General features: G+C 37.9%; 1 protein-coding gene and 1 long non-coding RNA gene across 23 annotated transcripts in view; one reads left to right on the top strand and one right to left on the bottom strand.

The window, feature by feature from the left end:
* The window catches only part of TMEM161B (transmembrane protein 161B), a 65,861-nt gene extending 65,655 nt beyond the window's left edge, over positions 1 to 206 (bottom strand). For 2 of the 4 annotated variants that reach the window (XM_040622107.1, XM_040622108.1), the window contains exon 1: positions 58 to 204. In XM_040622107.1, the coding sequence (XP_040478041.1) occupies positions 58 to 60 (3 nt within the window). In that variant the 5' untranslated portion in view covers positions 61 to 204. Of the gene's footprint in view, positions 1 to 57 lie in introns of all 4 variants that reach the window. The other 2 variants (XM_040622110.1, XM_040622111.1) reach the window with 2 other exon arrangements.
* Positions 207 to 240: 34 nt separating this feature from the next.
* LOC103672149 overlaps positions 241 to 25,997 on the top strand; it is a 44,410-nt gene continuing 18,653 nt past the window's right edge. For 2 of the 19 annotated variants that reach the window (XR_005832441.1, XR_005832430.1), the window contains exons 1-4: positions 243 to 365; positions 21,682 to 21,842; positions 22,634 to 22,796; positions 23,030 to 23,190. This is a non-coding gene — a long non-coding RNA (uncharacterized LOC103672149). Of the gene's footprint in view, positions 412 to 21,678; positions 21,843 to 22,633; positions 22,797 to 23,029; positions 23,191 to 25,997 lie in introns of all 19 variants that reach the window. The other 17 variants (XR_005832446.1, XR_005832443.1, XR_005832442.1 and 14 more) reach the window with 15 other exon arrangements.

Raw genomic sequence — 25,997 nt, 5'->3', positions numbered from 1 at the left:
ACCTCCTGGCCCCTAGCTTCCCAATGTTGTTACTCCAGCCTTCACAGGAAGACTCACCATGGCGCCAAGGACAGGTCGTGGGCCGGACGCCCTGGAGTCCCCGGACCGTCCTGGACCTTCCCTCCCCACCCTGCAGCCAGGAGCCTCTTAAACAACGCGAGGGAGAGAGTTTTCCGGCTCTGACGGAAGTTCTGCCCGCGCGGGACAGGAAGTCCCTCCCCTCTCTTGAACGCCGGCGACCCCACGCCACGCAGAGGTGAGGATACGCAGGACGTCCTCTAATGCTACTTCCGTGGGTGCTAGGTTAGAAGCTGGGGGCGGTGCTGACCTTGAGAACGCGCGAGGGAGGCGCAGGCGCAGCACAGGTAGGTGGGCGGGCGGCGCGCGGTTGCAACGCCTGAGGATCCGGAGGTAGGTTGGGTTGTTCGGGCCGAGCGCATCCTTGCCCTGGGAGGTGATGCAAGCGCAGGTTCATGAACTGGGTGGGAGCCGACCCCAACAGTAATTGCTTCAGCCGAGCCACGCCCTTTCTTTTTACCTTTTCCTTTTCCAGGCTGACCGTCCTTGGAGACTTCCGGATCTCCACAGACCTGTCTGTCCCTGTGTCGTCTTTTTCACCTGCTTTAGTGCGTCCTGCAGCTCTCCCCTTCCTCAGGGCAGTGGAGTATGATCCTGAGACATTTCTTCTCTATTCATATGTACTGGTGGAAACCAGAAGAACATCTACCAAGACCAGAGAAACCAGGAGGAGGATTCTGCCTATTGGAAAATACATTCCAATATGGACGGTTTCCTTTTATCAAAAAAAAAAAAAAAAAAAAAGATATGTATAATCAGCTGAAAAAAAGTGAAACCCATGTACCCCTTAAATTTGTGTTGTTTTCCTCAAAATTTGTACCCTTCAACTCTTTGCCTTTTTATTTGGCTATAAGTCACAGTACTGGAGGCAGGGTTGAAGTGGATATACAGAACACCTTTAACCCAGAAATTAGTCTCACAACTTGGGGATCTTTGCTTAAGACGTGACTATCTACAATTTCATTTATAGTATCTCTTATGCCACTGTCTAGTTTTGTCATAAGGCTGGAATTGAGGCGCTAAACTAGGAAAGCTTCACAAGAGGTTAAGAAGTTTGGGCAGGCGGGCGTGGCTATGGGTGTTTGTTTCACCCTCCTTGTCAAAGTACCTGGAGAGCATGCTATCCAATCTATAAATGGTTAGAAGACCCTTGGAATCACTTCTTAGCCATCCAGAAGCAGCATGCACAGGGCAATTGCTTTATATTAGAAAGGTGGCTAGAGACTGAGTGTATAAGTTGTTTTTACATCAAATTTTCTTCTGGGGGGTGATGAATAATGTGGCAGACAAGATAGAGGAATTATTAAGTACTAACATTGGAAACAGCTGGAGGTGGGGAAGGGCTGGGAAATAGTTTGTGAAACAGACCTGCTGAGAATCAATCCAGAACTTCCCTGAGGGTTCTACCTCTGCTGTATAGGGACCACGTTGTAAATAGACAAGCCCCAGAGCATCTGCAGATGCTAAGTGTGGTAGAGAAGGATTGGAGTTGTTCTGCTTGTGTATCTGTGGGAAGCAGCTGCTATCCTTGAGGAAGAAAAGGTGGAGAAGGAAACTGGCTATCAGTCTGTCAGTGACAACATATTCTGTGAAGTCTTACTCTTTCATTTCTGACACTTTGGTTCTTACATCCGTCCTAAACCTGGCAGCCTCATTGAGGTTCACAAAGCATCTCCTCCTATGTGACAGTAAGACTGGAATTATTATCAGTATGGAATCCATTCCTGCCAGAGTAAAGCCACAAAGGAAATCACAGTCAGTATTCGTTATCTGCTTATCATTTTTAATAGATCATGGGGTTCTGTGTTCCTTATTTGGATTTGATTAGTTCATAAATAACCCTTGGTTAATATCCTTTAATATTCCAATTTCTATTACAATGTGAAAAATCTGTTACAAGTAACGTTTTTTAAAGATTAAAAGGCATATCATATATGTTTAAAAGCAGCATCTCCCAGTCTTTTTTATCCCACAGAATAATTATGTCTTGTATTGTTTACATGTATTGAAGTTGAGGGATTTACCTATTTCCATTCCTTAAAGTAGATGAGAGTCTTTGACAGAGATGCAAGAAAGGGGAAAATTATGAAAGGGAATGAAATATGTGCATGATGGAGATTAGGAAGAAATTCAGTAGTCTTAAAAGGGAATTAGGAGTCCAATTGTCTTGGTTGCTTATTAGCAACCAATTGAGTTGTAATTCTCTGAGTGAGAACTGTTCTCAAATACTTAAGAACACCAACAAAAAGTTAGGTCCTCCTTCAACACCCACACTGAGCTGGAACATTTTCAGCCATTAACACCTATCACTGTTTCAAAGGCCAGCTCCGTATTCTTTGTAAAATGTTTTCCTGATTAACTCCCCTTCTGAGAAATTTCTATTACTTTTTCTTTTCTTTAATAAATACGAATATTATGTGCTTATATGGTGCCTTTGTAATTTCTCCCCAGTATATATTGTTTTCCTAATTAGACACAAATGCCTGGAAAGCTGGGACCTTCTTTTTGTGTCGAACACCTCCTTCTCCTTAAATACCATTTAAATGAATGTTGTGGACAAAATCACTTCAGTTATATTGCTCTTAAAATGCTTTATGGACAAAAGTGTTAGTTGTAGCAATACTTACAATGGTAAAAAATTAGGAACAATCATGGGGCGCCTGGGTGGGTCAGTTGTTAAGCATCTGCCTTCTGCTCAGAGCGTGATCCCAGAGTCCTGGGATCGAGCCCTGCATCAGGCTCCTCTGCTGGGAGCCTGCTTCTTCCTCTCCCACTCCCCCTGCTTGCGTTCCCTCTCTCGCTATCTCTCTGTCAAATAAATAAAATCTTTTAAAAAAAAATTAGGAACAATCATTAGCAATTAGATATTGGTCAAATTCTATCATGCATACTTACTGGAATATTATTTAGCTACTTTTTAAAAGTAATTAGTCTTTCTAATGGAAAAAGTTTATTTTCCAAGTTAAAAGAGCAGGCTACAAAATTGTGACCAGTATGATTGCTTTGATGTGAAAAAAGAAAAAAATCCTAGACATAGAACAAAGAGTAAAAAAGGAAGTAACCAAATATATCAATCACCATTCCTAGAATTACCTTCTAAACCTTTCTGTAAGGGGGTAATTTTAAAAATTTTATTTTCTTTTATTTAAGAATGGATGAAAGGAGTTTCTTTTCTTTCTTTCCCAAAATTATGCTTTGTAACCTCTCTATAATTCTCATCTTCCTAATTTAGGAAAAACAAAACAGACATGCTTTTCAGAAGTATATTGCAACCCTCTAATAATTCAGTAGCCTCCTCTGAAACTTTCCATTATTTACATATTACCATAGTTAAAGCTAGGACCATACCACATACCTAATTAGAATAACTGCTGCAAATTTTACACAAAGTATACAATGCACATTTTCAAGGATCACTAACATAATACATAAATGGGATTCTGGTATCATTTGATACCTTTTGCTACTAGGAAAGTCTTTAAACAACCAGCACCAAGAGCAATAAGCAAACAAAATCGTAAGAAAATACCTAACTGTTTAAAACCTAAATTAACTTTTTCCATTCATTAAATATTTATTAAAATAGTTATCTACTTTGTCCCAGTCACTGTTCTAGACTTGGAGAAACAATGGTGAATAGAGCAGACATAGTCCTTACTATGAGGGAATTTACTTTTTAGTAAAATACTTTTTAGTGGTAATTGACCATAAATAAAAATATAAGGTGGTAATAATCCTAGGCAGGAAATTAAAGTAGATGACTATTTTAGATTAGGTAACTAAGGAAAGCTTCTAAGAAAGTGCCATTTAAGCTATTTGACAGGAAAATCCAGCTTTGCAAAAATTGGGGAAATCATGCTTGCAGAGGGGACAATAACGCAAAACCTTAAGGCATGAACTAATTTGGACTATTTCAGGAACCAAAGAAGCCTACCTGTTTGGAGCATGGTGACTAAGAAAAGAATATGTTTAGGGGGTATTGAAAGCCAGAAAGGATTTGGATTTTATTCTGAGTGTGATGAGAAAGGCATTTTAACCTGAGGAGTGGGATGAAATAATATATTTTTTAAATTTACTCTGATAATATTTTTTAATTGAGGTATTTAATCCACTTACATGTAACACAGTTACTAATATGGGTAGATTTGAATCTATTAAGGCATTATTTGCTCTTTATTTGTCCTATTTCGATTTTGCCCTTTTTTTGCATTCTTTTAGATTAATTTTTACTTACTCTGTTTCTCCCACCCCATCAGCTTGAGAGTTAAATATTCTTTTAGTAGATTGTATTGTACCTCTTCCTGGATGATATAACAACCTGAGAACACATCAACTTCATTTACTACCCCTACCGCATGTTATATACATAGCATATACTTAATCTCTTACTTAATGTCTTAAATTCCTCAAGACATCATTTTTATTCAATTACTGTGCATTTATATTTACTCAACCATTTACCTTTGTCTCTTGTGCTTTATGACTCCTTGAGTTTCTGAGCTTCTGTCTGGGATCATATTTCTTCTTCCTGAAGAACATGCTTTAGTATTTCCTTTTGAAAATGTCTGCTGGTGATAAATTCAGTTTTTGTATCCTGAAACTATTTATTTCACCCTCATTTTCAAAGAACGTGTTTACTGAATTAGCAGCTATTTCATCATTTTGAAGATACATTGCATTGCTTCTGGCTTCCATAATTTTTTTGAGAAATAATGTCAGTTTTATTTTTGCCCCTTTAAAAGTAATCTTTTTTTCTCTGGCTGCTTTTAAGATGCTTGTCTTAAATTTGAAGCAGTTTTATTATTATCTAACTAAATGTTTTGGGTTTTCTTGGTTTTCTTTTTGAGGTTTGCAATGCATGTTGAGTCTAGGATATGATGTTCTTATTCTGTTTTGGAAAATTCCCAGCTCTTAGATACTGCTTCTCACCCATTCTTCCCCCTTCTCCTCTCCTTCTGGTACTCCACTTAAATGTGTATTAGATCATTTCACATTATCCCTTACATATCCATTCATTTGTCTCTCATGGTTCATTCTGGATAATTCTTACCTTTTGAGTTCACTGTTTCCTTTTGAATAGTCTCTAATCTCCTGTTAAACCTATCTGTTGAATCATTTATTTCAGTTATTACTTTTTTGGTTGTTGTCAGTTTGGGCATTTCTGTTTTCTGTTTTATGTCTTCCAGTTGTCTAGCAGTTATCTATTTCAATCTGATCTTTTATTTTTTCAAACACATAAGCATAATTATTTTAAAACCTGTGTCTAGTAATTATGGGGTCTGCTATCATCCGAAGCTCCTTTGTTTCTTGTTGTGGTTGTCTCATATTGTCTCATTTAGCTATATATATTTTCTCTCATATATATTTTTTACATTTAATTATTTAAGTAATCTTTACACCCAACGTGGGGCTCAAACTCACGACCCCAAGAACAAGAATCACATGCTCTTCTGATTGAGCGAGCCAGGGACCCCTGTTACTTGTATTTTTTATTTTGTATTACTTATGCTATTTTTATTTATTTATGTTTATTTTTATTTATAACATTTTGTTAAGTTACGTTGTTATTTTTTATTGAATGCCAGAATGAGTATGGGAAGAAATTATACTTCGAGGTCTAAAGTGATATTTTCTGCAGAAAGGATTTTATGTTTCTTGGCAGGGGTTTTGGGCACTAGTAAGCTGAAGTCACTTTAATCAAGTCAGTGATTGAGATGATTAGACTCTTGAGCAGGTCTACTTCTAGTTCATACTTTTTCCCAGGATATAGATCTTTGGGGTCTCAACTTGAAGCCTGTAGAGTTTACCAGAGCAGGCCCTGAACTCCAATCTTTGTCTTTTTAACTCCATGATTTAGTCAGAAGCTCTATTCAAGCTTCTTGGCCATCTTCTCAGGAATCAGCAGATACCTGAGTGGAAAAGCTAACATGAATGCTGGATTCAATAACTCTTTTTTTCTTCTGGAGTTTCCACTGCCTCATTAGCTCTAATGCTGTCAGATGTTTGTTTTATATTTTGTCCAGCTTTTCTAGTTGTTTACAGAAGAAGGACTATTCTAAATTACCAAGTCCATCATTACAAAAAATAGAAATAAAAAATATTTTAAGTACACATGAACCATTTATGAAATTTAATCATAAAAAATCTTTTAAATTTTAAAAGAATTGGTGTTATTAGATCCCATTTTCTAATCACAGTATAATTAATTTTGCAGAAAATCTAGGAAACCTCATATATTTGGAAAATAAACTCATTCCCATATAAGCTGGATCAAATCCAAATAGGATTCTTAATGAAAAAGAGAAAATGCATATTCAGAATTGAACAATGACAGAAATACTACATAATGCCTATAGAATGTAGACAGTACTTACAAGGAAATTGAAAACTTTAAATATTAAATTAAGGAAGACTGAAAATTATAGATCTAATAATCTGTCCTAAACCTGAGGGATTAGGAAAAGAGTAATGGAAATAAAATTAATGAATAAAACAAAAAGCAAATACTCTCCTACAGAGAGGCAACAAAGTAAGAAGTTTTACCTTTTAATAATAATACTGACAAATCTTTGACAAGATTACCCAAGAAAGCAAGCAGACACAAAGACTATTAGAAGTGAAAATGGGGGCATTATTACAAATGCTGGAGAGATTGAGGAGATATCATGAACAATTTTATTATAACAAATGGGAAAATATAATTGAACTAGATGGTTCCCAGAAAAATGTAACTTTTCTAAAATTATTCAAGAAGAAATAGAAAATATGAATGGTCTGATTACTGTGTGAGCGACTGAATCAACAGAAATTTTTCAAAGAAGAACATATTGCCCAGAAAAAGACTTTGAAAAAATTAACATAGGCATGGATAAAACCTTTTGCCAAATTAGAATAAAACCTACAACAAACATATTTAACAATGACATTTTTTTTAAAGATTTTTATTTATTTATTTGACAGAGACAGACAGCCAGCGAGAGAGAGAACACAGGCAGGGGGAGTGGGAGAGGAAGAAGCAGGCTCCCAGTAGAGGAGCCTGATGTGGGGCTCTATCCCAGAACACTGGGATCACGCCCTGAGCCGAAGGCAGACGCTCAACAACTGAGCCACCCATGTTCCCCAACAATGAAATTTTTGGAACAGTCCCTTAGAATCAGGAACAAGTACCATATTGGAGATCCCAGCCAACATTGTATAACAGTAAAAACAAATAAAAAGATAAAAAGATTGAAAATGAAGAAACAATTTACAGATAAATTTTAAAATAAGACTTTATAATGATTCTGGATATAATGTTAATTTCCAAAAGTGAATTGTATTTCTCTCCAGCATAAATGAACTGTTAGAAAATGATTTTTTAAAAGATACCATTTACCATATCATTTTGAAAATATGGATTACATAGGAGTAAATTTATGATTTTAAATTTTTTTCCTTCAAGGGAAAAAATCACAAAACATCAAAGACATCAAAAAATGTCTAATAAGAAAAATAAACCGTGTTCAAGTATTTAGAGACTCTAGAGTTAAGATGGCAAATCTCCCCTACAATGAAAGCAATTGCATTAAAAATCCCAGCTGAGTTTTTCCAGAAACTTGACAGGCTAATTCTGAAGTTTCTATGAAAGCACAAAGGATCAAGAATTTCAAGATACTCCAGAAGCAGATTTAAGATGGAGAGAGTTAACTTGTCAGATAGCCAGAACTATAAAATTATACTAGTTAGGTGTTAATAATAACCAAAAGGTGGAAACAACACAAATGTCTATCAGCTTATCAAAAGATAAACAAAATGTGGTATATCCATACAGTGGAATATTATTTGGCTACAGGAAAGAAATGAAATACTGATAACTGCTATAACATGGATGAAGCTTGCAAATCGTATGTTAAGTGAAAGAAGCCAATCATAAAAGACCACGTTGTGTGATTCCATTTATATGACATTTCTGTAATAGGAAATCTACAAAGACAATACATTAGTAATTGCTTAGGGATGGTGAGATTTAGGGAGATGGGAGCACAGGGTAGTAATAGCTAAAGGAAACGGGGTTTCTTTTTGAGGTGATGAAAATGTTCTAAAGTTAACTATGGTAATTGTTGCACACATCTGTGAATATCCTAAAAAGCATCCCATCTTAACACTTTAAATGGGTGTACTGTATGGTATGTGAATTAATTCTCAATAAATCCGGTAAAACTGTAGTAATTAGGATAGTATGATACTGTCTTAGGGATGGAAAAAATGATTTATACTGGAATACAACTCCAGAAAGAAATGTAGTCTTATAAGGAATCTTGATTTAAGACGGAGATGGCATTGCAGGCCATCAGGAAAAGCAAGAGCAAGTCAATAAATGGTGCCGGATAAATACATGAAGAAAATGAAATTGGAACTCCCTGTTTAATACCATGCAGAAAAATCAGTTCAAGGTGAATTAAAATTTAAATATGAAAGGAAAACCCATTAAACCTTCAGAAGATAGCAAGATTTTCTTTATGATCTTATGGTAGGGAAATGCAAACTCAATACAGAAAAAAGAATTATATTCAAATGCATTAAAAACCTCTGTTTAAAAGACACTATAAGGTCTTGGAGTAGCAGTTGATTTCAGTTAGGCACAGGAAATGTAGAAGATGAGCCTGGAACACTTTGTTTTGCAAGACAGCAAGTAAGCTATCCTAGAATCATGTAAAATGGATTCAGGAGATAACTGAAAAGCATTCCACTGGCCAAAGATGGGACAGTTTTACTGTCAATAAGGACATACAGGTCTATTGAAATTCTGATATCCCCCTGAGCACAGGTTGGAACATATCAAAACAGTGGATTGGAACATATCAAATTATCTAATGTCTTTAAATCCATGGGTTCATAATGACAGTAAAACTAACAAAAAACAGCTACTCGGTTAACACTGGGGGATGCCCTGAAATCAATTCACTATTTTGAAAACCAATTAAAAAAAGTATATATTATAAAATCAATCAAGCATTTGTCCTGCCTTTTTTATGTGCACTGTACCACAGGTAACCAAATAATCAATGAGGTTAAGTTTCTCTATATACATGTATTAATGAATGAAGATAGAATTAGAAAGTTGCCATTTCAAGATTCCTAACGAATAAATAGGTTTATTCATTGTACATCAACAGCTACTAACATGATGAACAAGGAAGCTTTATATGCCTCTTAATGGAAAAACACATCATCACCTACCAAAAAATCTTGACAAAAAAATTGAAGGTGGTACTAGGAAATATAGAGAACACGTTAAACACCATGGCTATACAATCAGGAAAATCCAATCTATGGAAAATCATGGGACAAATTAACTTTAACAAATACGTTGCAGGAGAGAGAGAAGATAGAGAAAATGATAGATTAAAAGAGACTTATAAAAGACATATAGGGTGCCTGGGTGGCGCAGTTGGTTGAGCCACTGTCTCTCAGTTTTGGCTCAAGTCGTGGTCTCAGGGTCGTGAGATCAAACCCCACATTGGGCTCCCTGCTTAGTGAGGAGTCTGCTTGAGACTCTTTCTCTTCCTCTGCCCCTTCCCTTTTGTCCATACACGTGCTCTCTCTCTTTCTCTGTCAAATAAATAATTTTAAAAAATAAATAAATAAATAAAAGACATATAAAGTGGTGCCTGACTAGCTCAGTCAGGAGAGCACATGACTCTTAAATCTCAGGGTCATGAGTCAAGTCTCATGTTGGGCGCAGAGCATACTTAAAAGTAAAATAAAACAAAAAAAATAAAAAATATATAGAGTGGGGTGCTTGGCTGGCTCAGTTGGTAGAGCATATGACTTCTGATCTCAGGGTCGTGAGTTTAAGCCCCACGTTGTGCACAGAGCTTGATTAAAATAAGTAAATAAATTTAAAAATAAAATAAGATATATAAAGCAATACATGAACTTCCATTACTTATCTACTGTTGTACAACAAATTACCCCAAGAATTAATAGCTTACAACTGAAAAAATACTTATCTCTTACAGTTTCTAAGGGTCAGGAATCCAGGAATGGCTTCATGAGGTATTCAGGGCCCAGAGTTTCTCATGAGTTTCCAGTCAAGCTGTTGGCTGAGCTGCAGTCTTCTGAAGGCTTGACTGGTGATAAAAGATCCACTTCCAAGATGGCTCACTCACAGGGCTGCCTAAGTGTCCTCACGACATAGCGTCCGGATTTTCCCAGAGCAAGTGATCCAAGAAAAAGGAGAAGCCAAAGCCGCTCAAAATGATATGCCATCACTACTCCTATACTCTATTAATCCCACAGACGATCTCTGATGCAGTGAGGAAGGGAACTACCACAATCTGGGCTCCAAAGATTTATTCTTCCAATATTCAAAATACACTCATCCTGTCCCAAAGCCCCTTAAAACTCTCATCCCATTACAGCACCAGCTCAAATCCTAGAAATATAAATCAAGTTCAGGTGTGGATGAGGCTTTTCAGGTATACTTCCTTTTTTTTTTAAGATTTTATTTATTTATTTGACAGAGATAGAGACAGCAGCAAGAGAGGGAACACAAGCAGGGGGAGTGGGAGAGGAAGAAGCAGGCTCACAGTGGAGGAGCCTGATGTGGGGCTCGATCCCATAACGCCGGAATCACGCCCTGAGCCGAAGGCAGACGCTTAACCACTGTGCCACCCAGGCGCCCCTCAGGTATACTTCCTTAAGCACAGCTCCTTAAATGGAGTTCCTCTTGATCTGAAGACCTACAAACTAAAGACACACGATATCTGCGTCCATGCACGTAATGTAAAATGGATAGGGTAACTACTCTCCTGTTCAAAAGGAGGGATATTAGCACACAGATTGACAGAAATTACAAAATCTACCTGGGATCAGGTTGGCAGTTCCTTGATAAAGATTCAAGGCCTGAGAGTAATTTTCCATGACTCTTCACTCTGCCTTCTGATCTCTTGGACCCACTCACTGAGTTACCCTTCTTTGTCCATGTTTACAGCTCTGTAGTTGTCTGCTTGCTTTCTGCCTATAGAAAGTTGGATGTCCGAAAACCTCATTTCATTTGGTATTCTGTTCCTTTCAGTACAGGCTGGAAAACAGCTGGGCAATATAATTCTCTTTATTTTTTTTAAAGATTTTATTTATTTATTTGACAGAGAGAGAGGCAGTGAGAGAGGAAACACAAGCAGGGGGATGGGAGAGGCAGAAGCAGGCTTTCCCCTGAGCAGGGAGCCTGATGCAGGGCTCAATCCCAGAACACTGGGATCATGACCCGAGCCGAAGGCAGACGTTTAATGACTGAGCCACCCCGGTGCCCCAATATAATTCTCTTTAAAAAGTTTCTTTTAAAAAAGTATATTCTGCTAATATAATTCTCTTACAAACTTTGTGGGTTTCCTGTGAATTTTAGTTGAGTTCATGCCATTAGACAAAGCCTTACTAACTACACCCTCAACTTCATATTTTCCTGTTAGTCCCTGGATGTGTTCTTTGTTCAGAGCCATTTTCTAATTTTATCATTCATCATTCATTACTTGGAAAGGCTGGGAATCTTCAACTCTGCAAGTTCTGTCTCCTTATGTTTACCAGTCCTTCCTTTAACTTATCTCCCTCCTCTCATTTTACTGTAGGCAACTAGAAGAAACCAGGTTATATCTTTAACATCTGGCTGGAAAGCACCAGTTTATTAGGCATATTTTTTACTTTACATATGACTTCAGCTGACAAATTTGCTAAACTTTCTGCCACTTTCCTCCAATATTCAGTAAGACTTTTCTAATCTGTTAAGACCTCATCTGCCACCTCCTCAAAGTTATCAAGCATCTACAAACAAATTTCTTCAAGGCTTTTCAAATTTTCACTAACACTGTCCTCCAAGTCCTTCCACTTTCTGCCCACTACCACTTTCAAAGGCACTCTTCCATTTTAGGTATTTGTTACAGCAGTACCTCATTTCCAGGTACCAAAATCTTTACTAATTTTTATTGCTTTATAACAAACTGCCTCAAAACATAATACTTAAAGCAACAGTCATTTCTTATTTCATGCAGTGCGTGAGGGTCAGAAATCCAGAAGCAGCTTAGCTGAATGGTTCTAGCTCAGGGTGTCTTGTGAAGTAGCAATCAAGCTGTTGGTTGGGCTACAATCATCTGACGGTTTAAATGGTCCTAGAGGATTCACTTCCAAGATGGCTTACTGTTGTGGCTATTGCCAAGATGCCTCAGTTCTTTGTTGGCTGCTTGGCATAATACTTTATTTCCTCAGCACACCAAAGAGCTGTCTGGCTTCCCCTAATGCACGTGATTCAAGAGAGAGGGGCAGAGGCTACCATGGCTTTTATGTCTCTTGACCTAGCCTCAAAAGTGACATATCATCACACAGCTATGTGAACAACAGGTTGATCACACACACAAAGATACAATGTGAGTGGGAATTAAGCAAGGGTGTGAATACCAAGGAGTGCGAATCATGGGGTGCCACTTTGGAGCCTACCTAACACAGAATTTTGTCTGGATCATGATTCAAACAAACTTAAAAAAATGTTGTGATAATTAGAAATTTGAATGCTTCCTGAATATTTGATGACATTATGGAATTATAAATTATTTATTATGTTCTAATAGTAATTTTTAAAGGCCCTTTATCTTTTCAAGATACATATTGAAATATTTAGAGATATAATGATATAATATGTGGGATATACTTTAGAATAATAAGAAATGGGGAAAGTGGGTGGTTGTATAAATGAAGCAAGTTTGGTTATGAGTTGATAATAGTTGAAGCTGGATAAAAGGTAAATGGGAGCTCATTATTCTGCATACATTTATATATGTTTTAACATTTTCTGTAATAAAAAGCCCAGAAAAAAAAGACACCAAAAGGAAAGTAGAAGACAAGCCATAAACTGAGAGAAAATCATTACAACCCTTATTACTAACAAAAAGATTAGCATTCACATTGTGTAAACAACTACTAAAATTTAATTAAAAAAAAAAAAAGATAATGATCTACGCCACACCCCACTACCCCAAACAGGCAATTCATAGAGGAGGAAACCTGACGAAATGCTCAAATACAAGGAAATGCAATTTCACATCTACCACATAAGCAAAAATTTAAAAGTCTGACAATATCCCAGAACACATACTTTGCTATTTAGAGTATAAGCTGATATAATCAATTTGGAAAACCATTTGGCATTATCTAGTAACCTTGAAGAGGTTTATCCTCTATGGTCAAGGAGAAGTGTTCCAGGATATATAAGGAAGAAAAATTTTAACAGTATTATTTATAACAATAAAAACTAGAAACAGTTTTTGTCCAAGTCCATGTCCATGTCCATCAACAGTAGAATGGTTAAATACATTGTGTATACTCATATGGAGAATACAACCGTGGAAAAAATGAGTTTCAAATCCATGGACAAGGATGAATCTCTAACAATGTTGAGCAAAAAAGCAATTCACAAAAGAATATTACAGTAGGATTCCACTTCTATAAATTAAAGAACCAATAAAAGTAAACAATATGCTCTTTAAGAGGACTGGTGATGGGTAGTGCGGAGGGCACGTGTTGCATGGTGCACTGAGTGTTATACGCAACTAATGAAGCATCAAGCTTTACATCAGAAACCAGAGATGTACTGTATGGTGACTAACATAATATAATAAAAAACATTAAAATTAAAAAAAAGAGTACAAGCATAAGACACAAATCTATAAATTAAAGTGAATGAATGATAACCACAAAATCAAAATAGTGATTTTCTCTAGAAGGAAGGGAATGGAAGAAGGAAGGGCACACAAGAACATAAAAGTAGTGTGATTTTACATTTTGGTTTAGCCAAAACAGTCCTGGTTTAGCTATTTTCCTGGTGTTATAACTAATAGCACTTACACTCTCAAATGTGCTATGGTTTAGATAATAAATTATATGTTCCTCCTTTCAGAAGCAACTTTTTTCCTTCTAATCAAGTGGAGGGCATATAGATGTTCATTGTATTATTCTTCCTCATATCACACATATATTTAACAAACATTCATTTGAAACTAGCCAATATTTACTAATATAATTTTAATTTTAGAGTGACAACATAGTGAAAAAAATCTGTATACAAGATAAATGTAAATAGGATTTGAATGAAACTTTATCATCTGGGTGTATATGAAATAACACACTGTGTGCCCAGCATCATGTTTAGGTCTTTGTAGATATTACTTCATTTTCATAGCAAGAATTTTAGGTAAGTAGTATCTCCCATTTTACACATGAAGAATTTCAGGCACAAAAAGTATATATAACTTAGCCTAAGTCATACTGTAAGTGACAGAGCAGAATTTGAACCAAAGCATTGTGAGACCAAACTACATGCTCTTAACCACAATGCCAGAGTCCATAAAAGATATTCTTAATCTTTTTAGTGTCATGGATCCCTTTGGCAGTCTGGGTAAGCTTATTAAGCCCTTTTTAGAACCATGTTTTAAAATGCATAATATATGCATAGAATCATTAATAAAATAAATATATTAAAATAGAGTAATCAAGACATTCAACAAAAACGTGCTATATATGTGGTTCTTTATTAATGCACCAAATAACAAATCTAGCAGAGGATCTAATAATGTCTAAAATTTAAAAGTAGTGAACCCCCCAAAAAACCAAAAAACCTAAACGATAGTAATGTGATGTGAAAATATCTGTGATTTTTATTGGTGAAAAAGTCACCAGTAATTCTAGTAACACTGTCATTGATTGCATATGTTACAATTGAAAGAAATGCTAACTTTCACTTAGAGGGTAGCAAAAATTAAGGTATAATATTTTCCCATGGAAATTCATAGCCCTCTGTGTTAATACTAGATCATAGACTTTCTGACATAGATTTTACTTCAGAAAGGTCGTTTTTCCCCACCCCACCTTGCACTTTCTGATTTGGGATTGTATTAAAAATGAGATGCACAGACAGAGTCCTGTTTCTATAGAAAAGCACAGTGGAAAGAAAGGGTGGAGAGAGGCTCAGAAAGGAGAAGAAATGAGAAGACAAGCAGAATAAAGTGGAGGGAGGCAGAAAAAAGAGGTGTTGTACTTATATGAATGATCCTGAAGGGCTCCCCTACATCCATGACCAGATGGCGGGGGAGTAGGGGACCCCTTTTACAGCCAGTCCCCTGAGTCAAGTTGGATAGGTACCAGACCAGCCTGAACATCCATGGAATCAGCCTGAGACACAGGAAGATACATCTGGATCTCTACAAATGAACATCTCCAGCACTGAGCATTGAGGTACGAAGCGGGGAGCTGTGAAACCACGCACAGATATCAGAAGATAAGCGGAAGGGGGAGGGAGCCGCCACGTTCGGGCGCCGAGAAGCGGTAGCCACCTGCACGGGGGAGTGGGTGGACTCGCAGACCAGCACCCGCAAGAGAACAGACTGAGACTGTGAGCCAGGGAACACACACGACCAGACTGAAACAGAGCTCCGGTGTGCTCACTGGAACCAGACTGAGACCGGGAGATCTGGGAGCGCACAGGGGCGGCTGGCGGTGTTAGAAAAACACAAAGGACAGAGACACGCCGGCCCTGGAAGTGAGGGCTGGGACGCCGGGTGTGGGGCGCACATCCCAGGATGCTGCAGGGTTGAGCAGCACCAACAGAAACAGAGTTAAAGTGGCCAGAACATCAGTGGAGAACGGTCCCCGATCCCTCTGTTCTGAGACAGAGGCTAAGATTCGGCCACTGCTGCTCTGACTCTCAGAAGAGGCACAGCAAACCTCCAGGGAAAGCCACCAGAGAGCAAAAGCCTGGAAATACTGGCTCACAGTGTGCCCACCCCTATCCTCTCTCGCAGGGGACACGGAGACTCTACCCAAACAGGTTTGCCTGAGTATCGGCGCGGCAGGCCCCTCCCCCAGAAGGCAGGCTGAAAAATCAAGAAGCCCACATCCCTAAGATCCCTATAAAACAAGGGCACATGGCCTGGGTCCAGGTCAATAATTTGGGCTATGGACAACCCCGCACCCTCTTCTCATCAGAATGACGAGGAGAAATCCCCCCCAGCAAAGAAAAGACAATGAGTCTGTGGCCTCTGCCACAGAACTAATGGATATGGAGATAACCAAATTATCAGAAATGGAATTCAGAGTAACAATGGTCAAGATGATGTGTAGACTTGAAAAAAGTATTAACGAAAATGTTAGAGAATATAGAATCTCTAAGGGCGGAAATGAGAGCAAATCTGGCAGAAATTAAAAATTCTATGAGCCAAATGCAGTCAAAACTAGAGGCTCTGACGGCCAGGGTGAATGAGGCAGAAGAACGTATCAGTGAATTGGAGGATGGGTTAGTAGAAGAGAAAGCTAAAATAGAATCTGGACTTAAAAAAATCCACGCGCAAGAATGTAGATTATGGGAGATTACTGACTCTATGAAACGTTCCAATGTCAGAATCATCGGCATCCCCAAGGGGGTGGAGAAAAACAGAGGTCTAGAAGAGATATTTGAACAAATTGTAGCTGAAAACTTCCCTAACCTAGCAAGGGAAACAAACATTCATGTCCAAGAGGCAGAGAGGACCCCACCCAACCTCAACCACGACAAATCTATGCCAAGTCACGTCATAGTGCAATTCGCAAATATTAGATCCAAGGATACAGTATTGAAAGTGAAAGCGCCAGGGCAAAGAAATTTCTCACGTACCAAGTGAAAGGTATCAGAATTACATCAGACCCGTCTACACAGACCTGGAATGAGAGAAAAGGTTGGGGAGGCATTTTTAAAGCTCCTTCAGAGAAAAACATGCAGCCAAGGATCCTTTATCCAGCAAGGCTGTCATTCAGAATTGATGGAGAAATAAACACCTTCCAGAATCGCCACTCATTGACCAATTTCATAATCACGAAACCAGCCCTACAGGAGATATTAAGGGGGGTTCTATAAAAGTAAAAAGGCCCCAAGAGTGATACAGAACAGAAAGTCACAATCTATAGAAACAAAGACTTTACTGGCAACATGGCATCATTAAAATCATATCTCTCAATAATCAGTCTCAATGTAAATGGCCTAAATGCTCCCATAAAATACCACAGGGTTGCAGATTGGATAAAAAGACATGACCCATCCATTTGCTGTCTACAAGAGACTCATTTTGAACCTAAAGATACATTCAGACTGAAAGTAAAGGGATGGAATACCCCCTTTCATGTCAATGGACCTCAAAAGAAAGCTGGGGTGGCAATTCTCATATCAGACAGATTGGATTTCAAACTAAAGATTATAGTTAGAAACACAGAAGAGCACTATATTATTCTTAAAGGATGTATCCAACAAGTGGATATGACAATTATAAATATATATGCCCCCAACAGGGGAGCAGCAAGATACACAAGCCAACTCTTAACCAGAATAAAGAGACATATAGATAAAAATACATTAATAGTAGGGGACCTCAACACTCCACTATCAGCAATAGACAGAGCACCGGAGCAGAAAACCAACATAGAAACAAGAGCTTTGAATGCCATACTCAACGAGTTGGACCTCATAGATATATATAGAACACTACACCCCAGAACCAAAGAATACTCATTCTATTCTAATGCCCATGGAACATTCTCAAGAATAGACCATGTTCTGGGACACAAAACAGGTCTCAACCAATACCAAAAGACTGAAATTATTCCCTGCATATTCTCAGACCACAACGCTCTGAAATTGGAACTCAACCACAAGGAAAAATTTGGAAGAAACTCAAACACTTGGAGACTAAGAACCATCCTGCTCAGGAATGACTCGATAAACCAGGAAATCAAAAATCAAATTAAACAATTTATGGAGACCAATGAGAATGAAAACACAACAGTCCAAAACCTATGGGATACTGCAAAGGCAGTCCTAAGGGGGAAATACATAGCCATCCAAGCCTCACTCAAAAGAATAGAAAAATCTAAAATGCAGTTTTTATATTCTCACCTCAAGAAGCTGGAACAGCAACAGAGGGACAGGCCTAATCCACGCACGAGGAAGCAGTTGACCAAAATTAGAGCAGAAATCAATGAATCAGAAACCAGAAGTACAGTAGAGCAGATCAACAGGACTAGAAGCTGGTTCTTTGAGAGAATCAATAAAATTGACAGACCACTGGCAAGACTTATCCAAAAGAAAAGAGAAAGGACCCAGATTATTAAAATTATGAATGAAAAAGGAGAGGTCACGACGAACACCATTGAAATTGGAAGGATTATTAGAAATTTTTATCAACAGCTATATGCCAATAAACTAAGCAATCTGGAAGAGATGGAATCCTTCCTGGAAACCTATAAACTACCAAGATTGAAACCGGAAGAAATTGATTCCTTAAACAGGCCAATTAATTATGAATAGATTGAGCCAGTGATAAACAACCTTCCAAATAACAAAACTCCAGGCCCGGACGGTTTTCCTGGGGAATTCTACCAATCATTCAAAGAAGAAATAATACCTATTCTCCTAAAGCTATTTCAAAAAATAGAAACAGAAGGAAAGCTACCAAACTCATTCTATGAGGCCAATATTACCTTGATCCCCAAACCAGGCAAAGACCCCATCAAAAAGAAGAATTACAGACCAATTTCCCTAATGAATATAGATGCCAAAATCCTCAACCAGATTCTGGCTAATAGAATCCAACAGTACATTAAAACGATTATCCATCATGAACAAGTGGGATTCATCCCTGGGATGAAAGCGTGGTTCAATATTCGCAAATCGATCAGCGTGATACATCATATCAACAAGAAAAGACTCAGGAACCATATGATCCTCTCAATCGATGCCGAAAAAGCATTTGACAAAATACAGCATCCTTTCCTGATTAAAACCCTTCAGAGTGTAGGAATAGAGGGTTCATTTCTCAATCTCATAAAAGCCATCTATGGAAAGGCTACAGAAAATATTCTCAATGGGGAAAAGCTGGAAGCCTTTCCCTTAAGATCAGGAACTCGACAAGGATGCCCACTCTCGCCACTATTATTCAACATCGTACTGGAAGTCTTTGCAACAGCAATCAGACGACAAAAAGGGATCAAAGGTATTCAAATTGGCAAAGAAGAAGTCAAAATGTCTCTCTTTGCAGATGACATGATACTCTATATGGAAAACCCAAAAGAAGCCACTCCCAAACTATTAGAAGTTATAGAGCAATTCAGTAACGTGGCGGGATACAAAATCAATTCCCAGAAATCAGTTGCATTTCTATACACGAATAACGAGACCGAAGAAAGAAAAATTAGGGAATCCATCCCATTTACAATAGCACCAAAAACCATACGTTACCTTGGAATTAACTTAACCAGAGACGTAAAGGACCTATATTCTAGAAACTATAAATCACTCTTGAAAGACATTGAGGAAGACATAAAAAGATGGAAAAATATTCCATGCTCATGGATCGGAAGAATTAACATAGTTAAAATGTCCATGCTACCCAGAGCAATCTACACTTTCAATGCTATCCCGATCAAAATACCAATGACATTTTTCAAAGAGCTGGAACAAATAGTCCTTAAATTTGTATGGATCCAGAAGAGGCCCCGAATTGCCAAGGAACTGTTGAAAAGGAAAAACAAAGCTTGGGGCATCACAATGCCGGATTTCAAGCTGTACTACAAAGCTGTGATCACAAAGACAGCATGGTACTGGCACAAAAACAGACACATAGACCAATGGAACAGAATAGAGAACCCAGAAATGGACCCTCGGCTCTTTGGGCAACTAATCTTTGATAAAGCAGGAAAAAACATCTGTGGAAAAAAGACAGTCTCTTCAATAAATGGTGCCGGGAAATTTGGATGGTTACACGCAAAAGAATGAAACTTGACCACTCTCTCACACCATACATAAAGATAAACTCCAAATGGATGAAAGACCTCGATATGAGACAGGAATCCATCAAAATCCTAGAGAAGAACATAGGCAGCAACCTCTACGACATCAGCCAAAGCAACCTTTTTCATGACACATCTCCAAAGGCAACAGAAACAAAAGATAAAATGAACTTGTGGGACTTCATCAAGATAAAAATCTTCTGCACAGCCAAGGAAACAGTCAAAAAAACTAAGAGGCAGCCCACGGAATGGGAGAATATAATTGCAAATGATGCTACAGATAAAAGACTGGTATCCAAGTACTGCAAAGAACTTCTCAAACTCAATACGCGAGAAACAAATAAACAAATCAAAAAATGGACAGATGATATAAGCAGACACTTTTCCAATGAAGACATACAAATGGCTAACAGACACATGAAAAAATGTTCAAAATCATTAGCCATCAGGGAAATTCAAATCAAAACCACACTAAGATACCACCTTACGCCAGTTAGAATGGCAAAAATTGACGAGGCAAGAAACAATTGCTGGAGAGGATGTGGAGAAAGGGGATCCCTCTTACATTGTTGGTGGGAATGCAAGTTGGTACAGCCACTCTGGAAAACAGTGTGGAGGTCCCTTAAAAAGTTAAAAATTGAGGGGCGCCTGGGTGGTGCAGTTGTTAAGTGTCTGCCTTCAGCTCAGAGCGTGATCCCAGCGTTCTGGGATCGAGCCCCATAACAGGCTCCTCCGCTAGGAGCCTGCTTCTTCCTCTCCCACTCCCCCTGCTTGTGTTCCCTCTCTCGCTGGCTGTCTCTCTCTGTCAAATTAATACTTAAAATCTTAAAAAAAAAATAAAGCTAAAAATTGAGCTACCCTATGACCCAGCCATTGCACTGCTGGGTATTTACCCCAAAGATACAGACGTAGTGAAAAGAAGGGCCATATGCACCCCAATGTTCATAGCAGCATTTTCCACAATAGCTAAATCGTGGAAGGAACCGAGATGCCCTTCAACAGATGACTGGATTGAGAAGTTGTGGTCCATATATACAATGGAATATTACTCAGCTATCAGAAAGAACGAGTTCTCAACATTTGCTCAACATGGACGGCACTGGAGGAGATAATGCGAAGTGAAATAAGTCAAGCAGAGAAAGACAATTATATGATTTCTCTCATTTATAGAACATAAGAACTAGGAAGATCGGTAGGGGATGAAAGGGATGCTTCAGAAGGGAGGGGGGTGGGGGAATGGGATAGGCCGGTGATGGGTAGTAAGGAGGGCACGTATTGCATGGTGCAGTGGGTGTTATACGCAACTAATGAATCATCAAACTTTACATCAGAAACCAGGGATGTACTGTATGGTGACTAACATAATATAATAAAAAAAACATTAAAAAAAATGAGTTGCACAAAAAGTTAGTTTGTTAGAAATAATACATGTATTTCTTCATGTGATGAACTTGAATGGGGGATGTGAAACAGGAATGTGTTAGAATAACCAGGTGTGTATGGGAAGCTTGGAACTGCTTTAGAATGTTTGTTTGAGAGGTTTAAAACTGGTTCCAAATATGTACTGCCACATGTAATTATTTATAAAAGAATTCATTATTGATACCACAGCACCATATAGTACACTATTTGTCAATAGGTATTGCAGTGCACCAATCAAAAAAGAAAATTCAAATACTGGACACCTTTTAAAAGTTTCATTGAGCTAAAAGCAAAACATTTGACAAGTTTTTGATTTGCCTTTCTCATGATTTGATGTCCCAGCAGAGCAACTGGGGAACCTAATTCTGACCAACAAGGAGGAATTGCCTGGCTAATTGGAAGTGACAGAAACCTTGGGAGAAAGCAACCACATACCAAGGATAATTATAAGAAGGTAACATGGGCCCAAAAGAATAGTGTCAAGGAAACTGAAACCCCCAAATGAGGTGAGACTTGCAAAAAAATGCTAAGAAAGGACAAAGAACGGGCTTTTTAAAATTCTATTCAGAGCCAGAAGATGATCAAGGAAGGGAAAAGCCCACTTGCAGCTTCTGGTGTAAGGTTAGAGCTGACAGAGAAAGCAAAACTCCCTAAATATTATTTGCTTCATTCTCTACAAAGGAAACATGAGAAGAAGGTTTGATGTAGTAGAAAGAACTATGTGTGTTTGCGGGGTCAGGCAAATCTGAGTTTAATTCTCTGTTTCGACACTTTGTAGTTATATAATCCCGAATCTCCTTTTCCCCTTTTCCCCTCCATTTTCTGTAGAATGGAGACAACAGTATCCTTTTCATAGCATTGTTCTGAGTAATGGAAGTAACACATTCAAAATGCTAAGCTAGGCTCACAGTACTGACAACAAATAGCCACTTATTAATATTCAAAGGAGTATTATAAATATGAACAGGAAGCAATACTCTTCCCAAATTGGGAAGGAATTCTAAAAAAGCTCTAACAGCTTTTTAAAAATTTTTTTCTAGAATTTTTCTAAAAAATTCTAACAGCTCCAATTTATGTCTACTGATAGGAACAGCACTTTTTGCAGACTTTGGAGCGGAATGCTAGTGGGAGAGCACAAATGAGGCCTGAGAACAACTATCCCCATCATTGAGGAATTAAGGGAAACAATAGGTGCTAGAACATGAAACATGGACATATGTCTGCCTTCCCGGTAGGAAGTGGAAATTTAAAACCTGGAATTATTTGCTTTTTGACTCAATCATGTTCCTCCCATTAGGGTAGTATTCATTTGCCCAGGGAAGGGAGAATTCCAAAAGAAAGCAACCAAATCAAAGGAATAGACTGAATTTTCCAAAGAAGTGCTTAAAGTGAAGACACAGTCTTGAAAACTAAGGTGATGATGAAAGAACAGTCCTCTTGGATTTCTTCAAAGCTTTGAGGTACAGCTTGAAAGAAGAAGGAAAAAATTGTATCCTTAGGCAAGAAGTAGTGAATTGAATAGTGGCACCCAAAAAAGATGTCCATGTCCCACATCTGTGGAAACTGTGAATATTACCTTTTTTTGGCAAAAGGGTCCTTTGCAGATGTTCAGTTAAAGATCTTGAGATGAGGAGATCAATTGCACTGGATTATATGCCAGGCTGTAAATTCAACAAGTATCCTTATGTAACAGAGGAGAAGATACAGAGAAGAGGAGGCAGTGCGACCACAGAGCCTAAGATTGGAGTAATGCAGTCACAAGTGAAGGAATGGTGACAGCTAGCAGAAGCCGGAGGAGGCAAAAAATGAGGTCTTACCCTAGATTCTTCAGAAGAAGTACAGCCCTGCTAACAGGTCTGTGGTAATTTGGATATGGCAACCCTACAAAGTTAGTGCACAGAATTTAAAAAAGAATCCAGTAACATCCAGTAACATCTTTAAGTAGCTTAGGTTTTCTTGGGTTGGAAGGAATGCGCAGGGGTCAGGGGTGGTGGCTGTGAAATGGACGGTAGAGGGTGGAGAAAGGCTGAGGGACTCCACGGAGGGAATGTACGAACCAGACTGGCATTAGGAAATACAGACCATACAGTCTCTGCTTGGACAGAGACTGTCAGAGTTTGAAACAGACTTGACGGGGTTACCCCATGCATTGCCAAAACCAGGAAGCCAAGCCAATATTCAGTTTCCCCAAAGAGGATTTTATGTCTTCAGAGAGAGCTTCTGATTGACAAGTGTTTTCCATTCCCCACCCTCGATCTGTAGCAGCACTAGTAGCTGTCTCTATGCCAATACTTTACACAGTCCTGTCCAAACTACCCTTGGAAAAAGTACTTTTTCAGTATTACCTGGCAGTCGCAAACCTTCAGAAATAGAAACGATAATGGGACAACTAAAGAGGTTCCAGTGATAAAGAATGGAGATCCATATCACTTGGAAGCACTCCCTTCAATCTTTTCTTGACTGGGATTTTATTCATTCAGTTGAGTCCCTAAGATCTCTAATTCCCTGCCATGACCACATGGATCCTATGGAAGAATCTAAAAGGAATTATTAAAAGGATGCTCTGAGAACATCTATAGGACAAAGCAATAATCAACCAAATATAGTATGGGTTTGCAAACCAGAATTTATTTGTCTAATTTTATTTTTCCCTGAGGGTTACTAGCTAGTATGCCGATAAAATGCAGTAGACAATATTTATCTTGCCCAACAGGCATTATTGACATTTTTTGTCACATTCTTATGAGTAACTGGGGCCAGGGTTGGGCATTGGGAGGAGGTAGGTACCATCAGGGAATGACTTAATACCCCAAGGGTACTGAATCCTAGATGGCAGTCAGCCTCTCCAGAGGTTTTTAGTATAGAGCCACAGTCCCTATCTCGATCCAACTGCATTTCAATGACTTGAGAGAGGACACAGAAACCATATTTATCAAGTTTTTACCCAATTTAAAGTTGGAAAGGGCAGAATATTTTACAAACCTTTGAACAGCTTAATGTTGACTCTGGGCTAAATTCTAGATAGTCATAATTAAAATTCATAAAATTTGGGGAGTCTGTAACCATAAATGCAGAACCCAACCAACTAATAGGGATTTTTAAGTTTATTCACTCATTTAGATGTCACAAATGTATGGAACATCTACTCTGTATAAATGTCTATATTAATTAGGCTTTAGAAAGATGATTAAAGTATTGCCCTTAGATTGCAGCAATTTAAAATCTGGTGAGTTAAAGACTTATAGAGAGATAAACTATATCACAATATAAGTGTTCATTATAAAGCCTCATTTAGTAAAAATTTTTTAAAAATTAACTACATATAACTGCTTAGGATGGACTGACCCTAGCATGTGTAAAACACCTTTAGGAGTTCAATAAACTGGAAAAAAATATTTTTCAAGAATATGACAGTGGGCTAATATTCTTACTTTAGCTCATACAATTTTCTAAAAATTAACAAGGGCTTAATCACCCAAAGGAGGAAATACAAATAGCCAATAAAGATATAAAACATATTTTTAAAATGCATTCTCAACTACAAGCAAATCGAGACAACAAATTTAAAGAAAATTAATAAATAATAATATTTCATGTTTGCAAAGATGTGGTGAAATGGACACTTACATACCATTGGAGTAAATATAAAATGGTAATTTTTTGGAAAGTTATTGTATACAAGTCATACTATGCAATGTAGCTAATTTTTTTCTGCTTTAAGCAATAATCTAAAACATATACATAAAGTACATAAGGAAGTCCATAACAGATTATTTATATTAGCAAAAAAATGTAAGATGAATGATTTAAAAGATATGTACAGGGATACCTGGGTGGCTCAGTCAGTAAAGTGTCTGCCTTCAGCTCAGGTCATGATCCTAGGGTCCTGGGATTGAATCCCTCATTGGGCTCCTTGCTTAGTTGGTAGTCTGCTTCTCCCTCTCCCTCTGCCTGCCTCTCTCTCTCTCTGACAAATAAACAAATCTTAAAAAAATAAATAAATAAATATGAACAGCCTATTTGATGGGATGTCATAATCATAATCAGTATTATGTGTCTTAAGAAGAGGCTTTCTGCTATATTGCATATTATATTATACTACATTAAACCAGAAGGGTAAGGATCATGACTTTTCACTGTAAACTCTCTTGAACATTTTGAATTTTGTGCCATGTGCATTAACACATCCAAAAAAAATATGCAATCTTAAAAATAAATTATTCGGCTTAAATTTTTTTTAATAATCACACTAGTGAAAGGCAAGGAAATTTCATTACGCCCTACAGTGAATATGTATAATTGGAAAATGTATACACTCTGTGTTACTAGAAATATTTTGTTCAGTATTTTGCACTGTAAGAAATCTAGAACCAGTTTAAATACAAGCAAGAATGATAAAGGAGCTCATGTAAGACATGGCTAGAGGAAAATGTAAATGTTTAGCGTAGAGAGCAGGATGGCTGTCTTCAAGTATATGAAGTATGTGGAAAAGGGACCACACTTCCTCAGGAAAGTCTCTGAGGATGAAACTAGACCCATTGGCAGGAGCTATAGTAAGCCATTTTAGGTCAATGTCAAAACACTTTGAGACTTGTTCACTTGTTTATAGGCCATTTCAGCCCAATGTCAAGAAACTTTGTAACAGAACTGGCAAAAAAAAA

This window comes from Ursus maritimus, unplaced genomic scaffold, assembly GCF_017311325.1.
Source record: "Ursus maritimus isolate PB19 unplaced genomic scaffold, ASM1731132v1 scaffold_5, whole genome shotgun sequence".
Taxonomy (NCBI): Eukaryota; Metazoa; Chordata; class Mammalia; order Carnivora; family Ursidae; genus Ursus; species Ursus maritimus.
The sequence above is the reverse complement of the archived record's forward strand: the minus strand, read 5'-3'. Positions and strand labels throughout refer to the sequence as shown.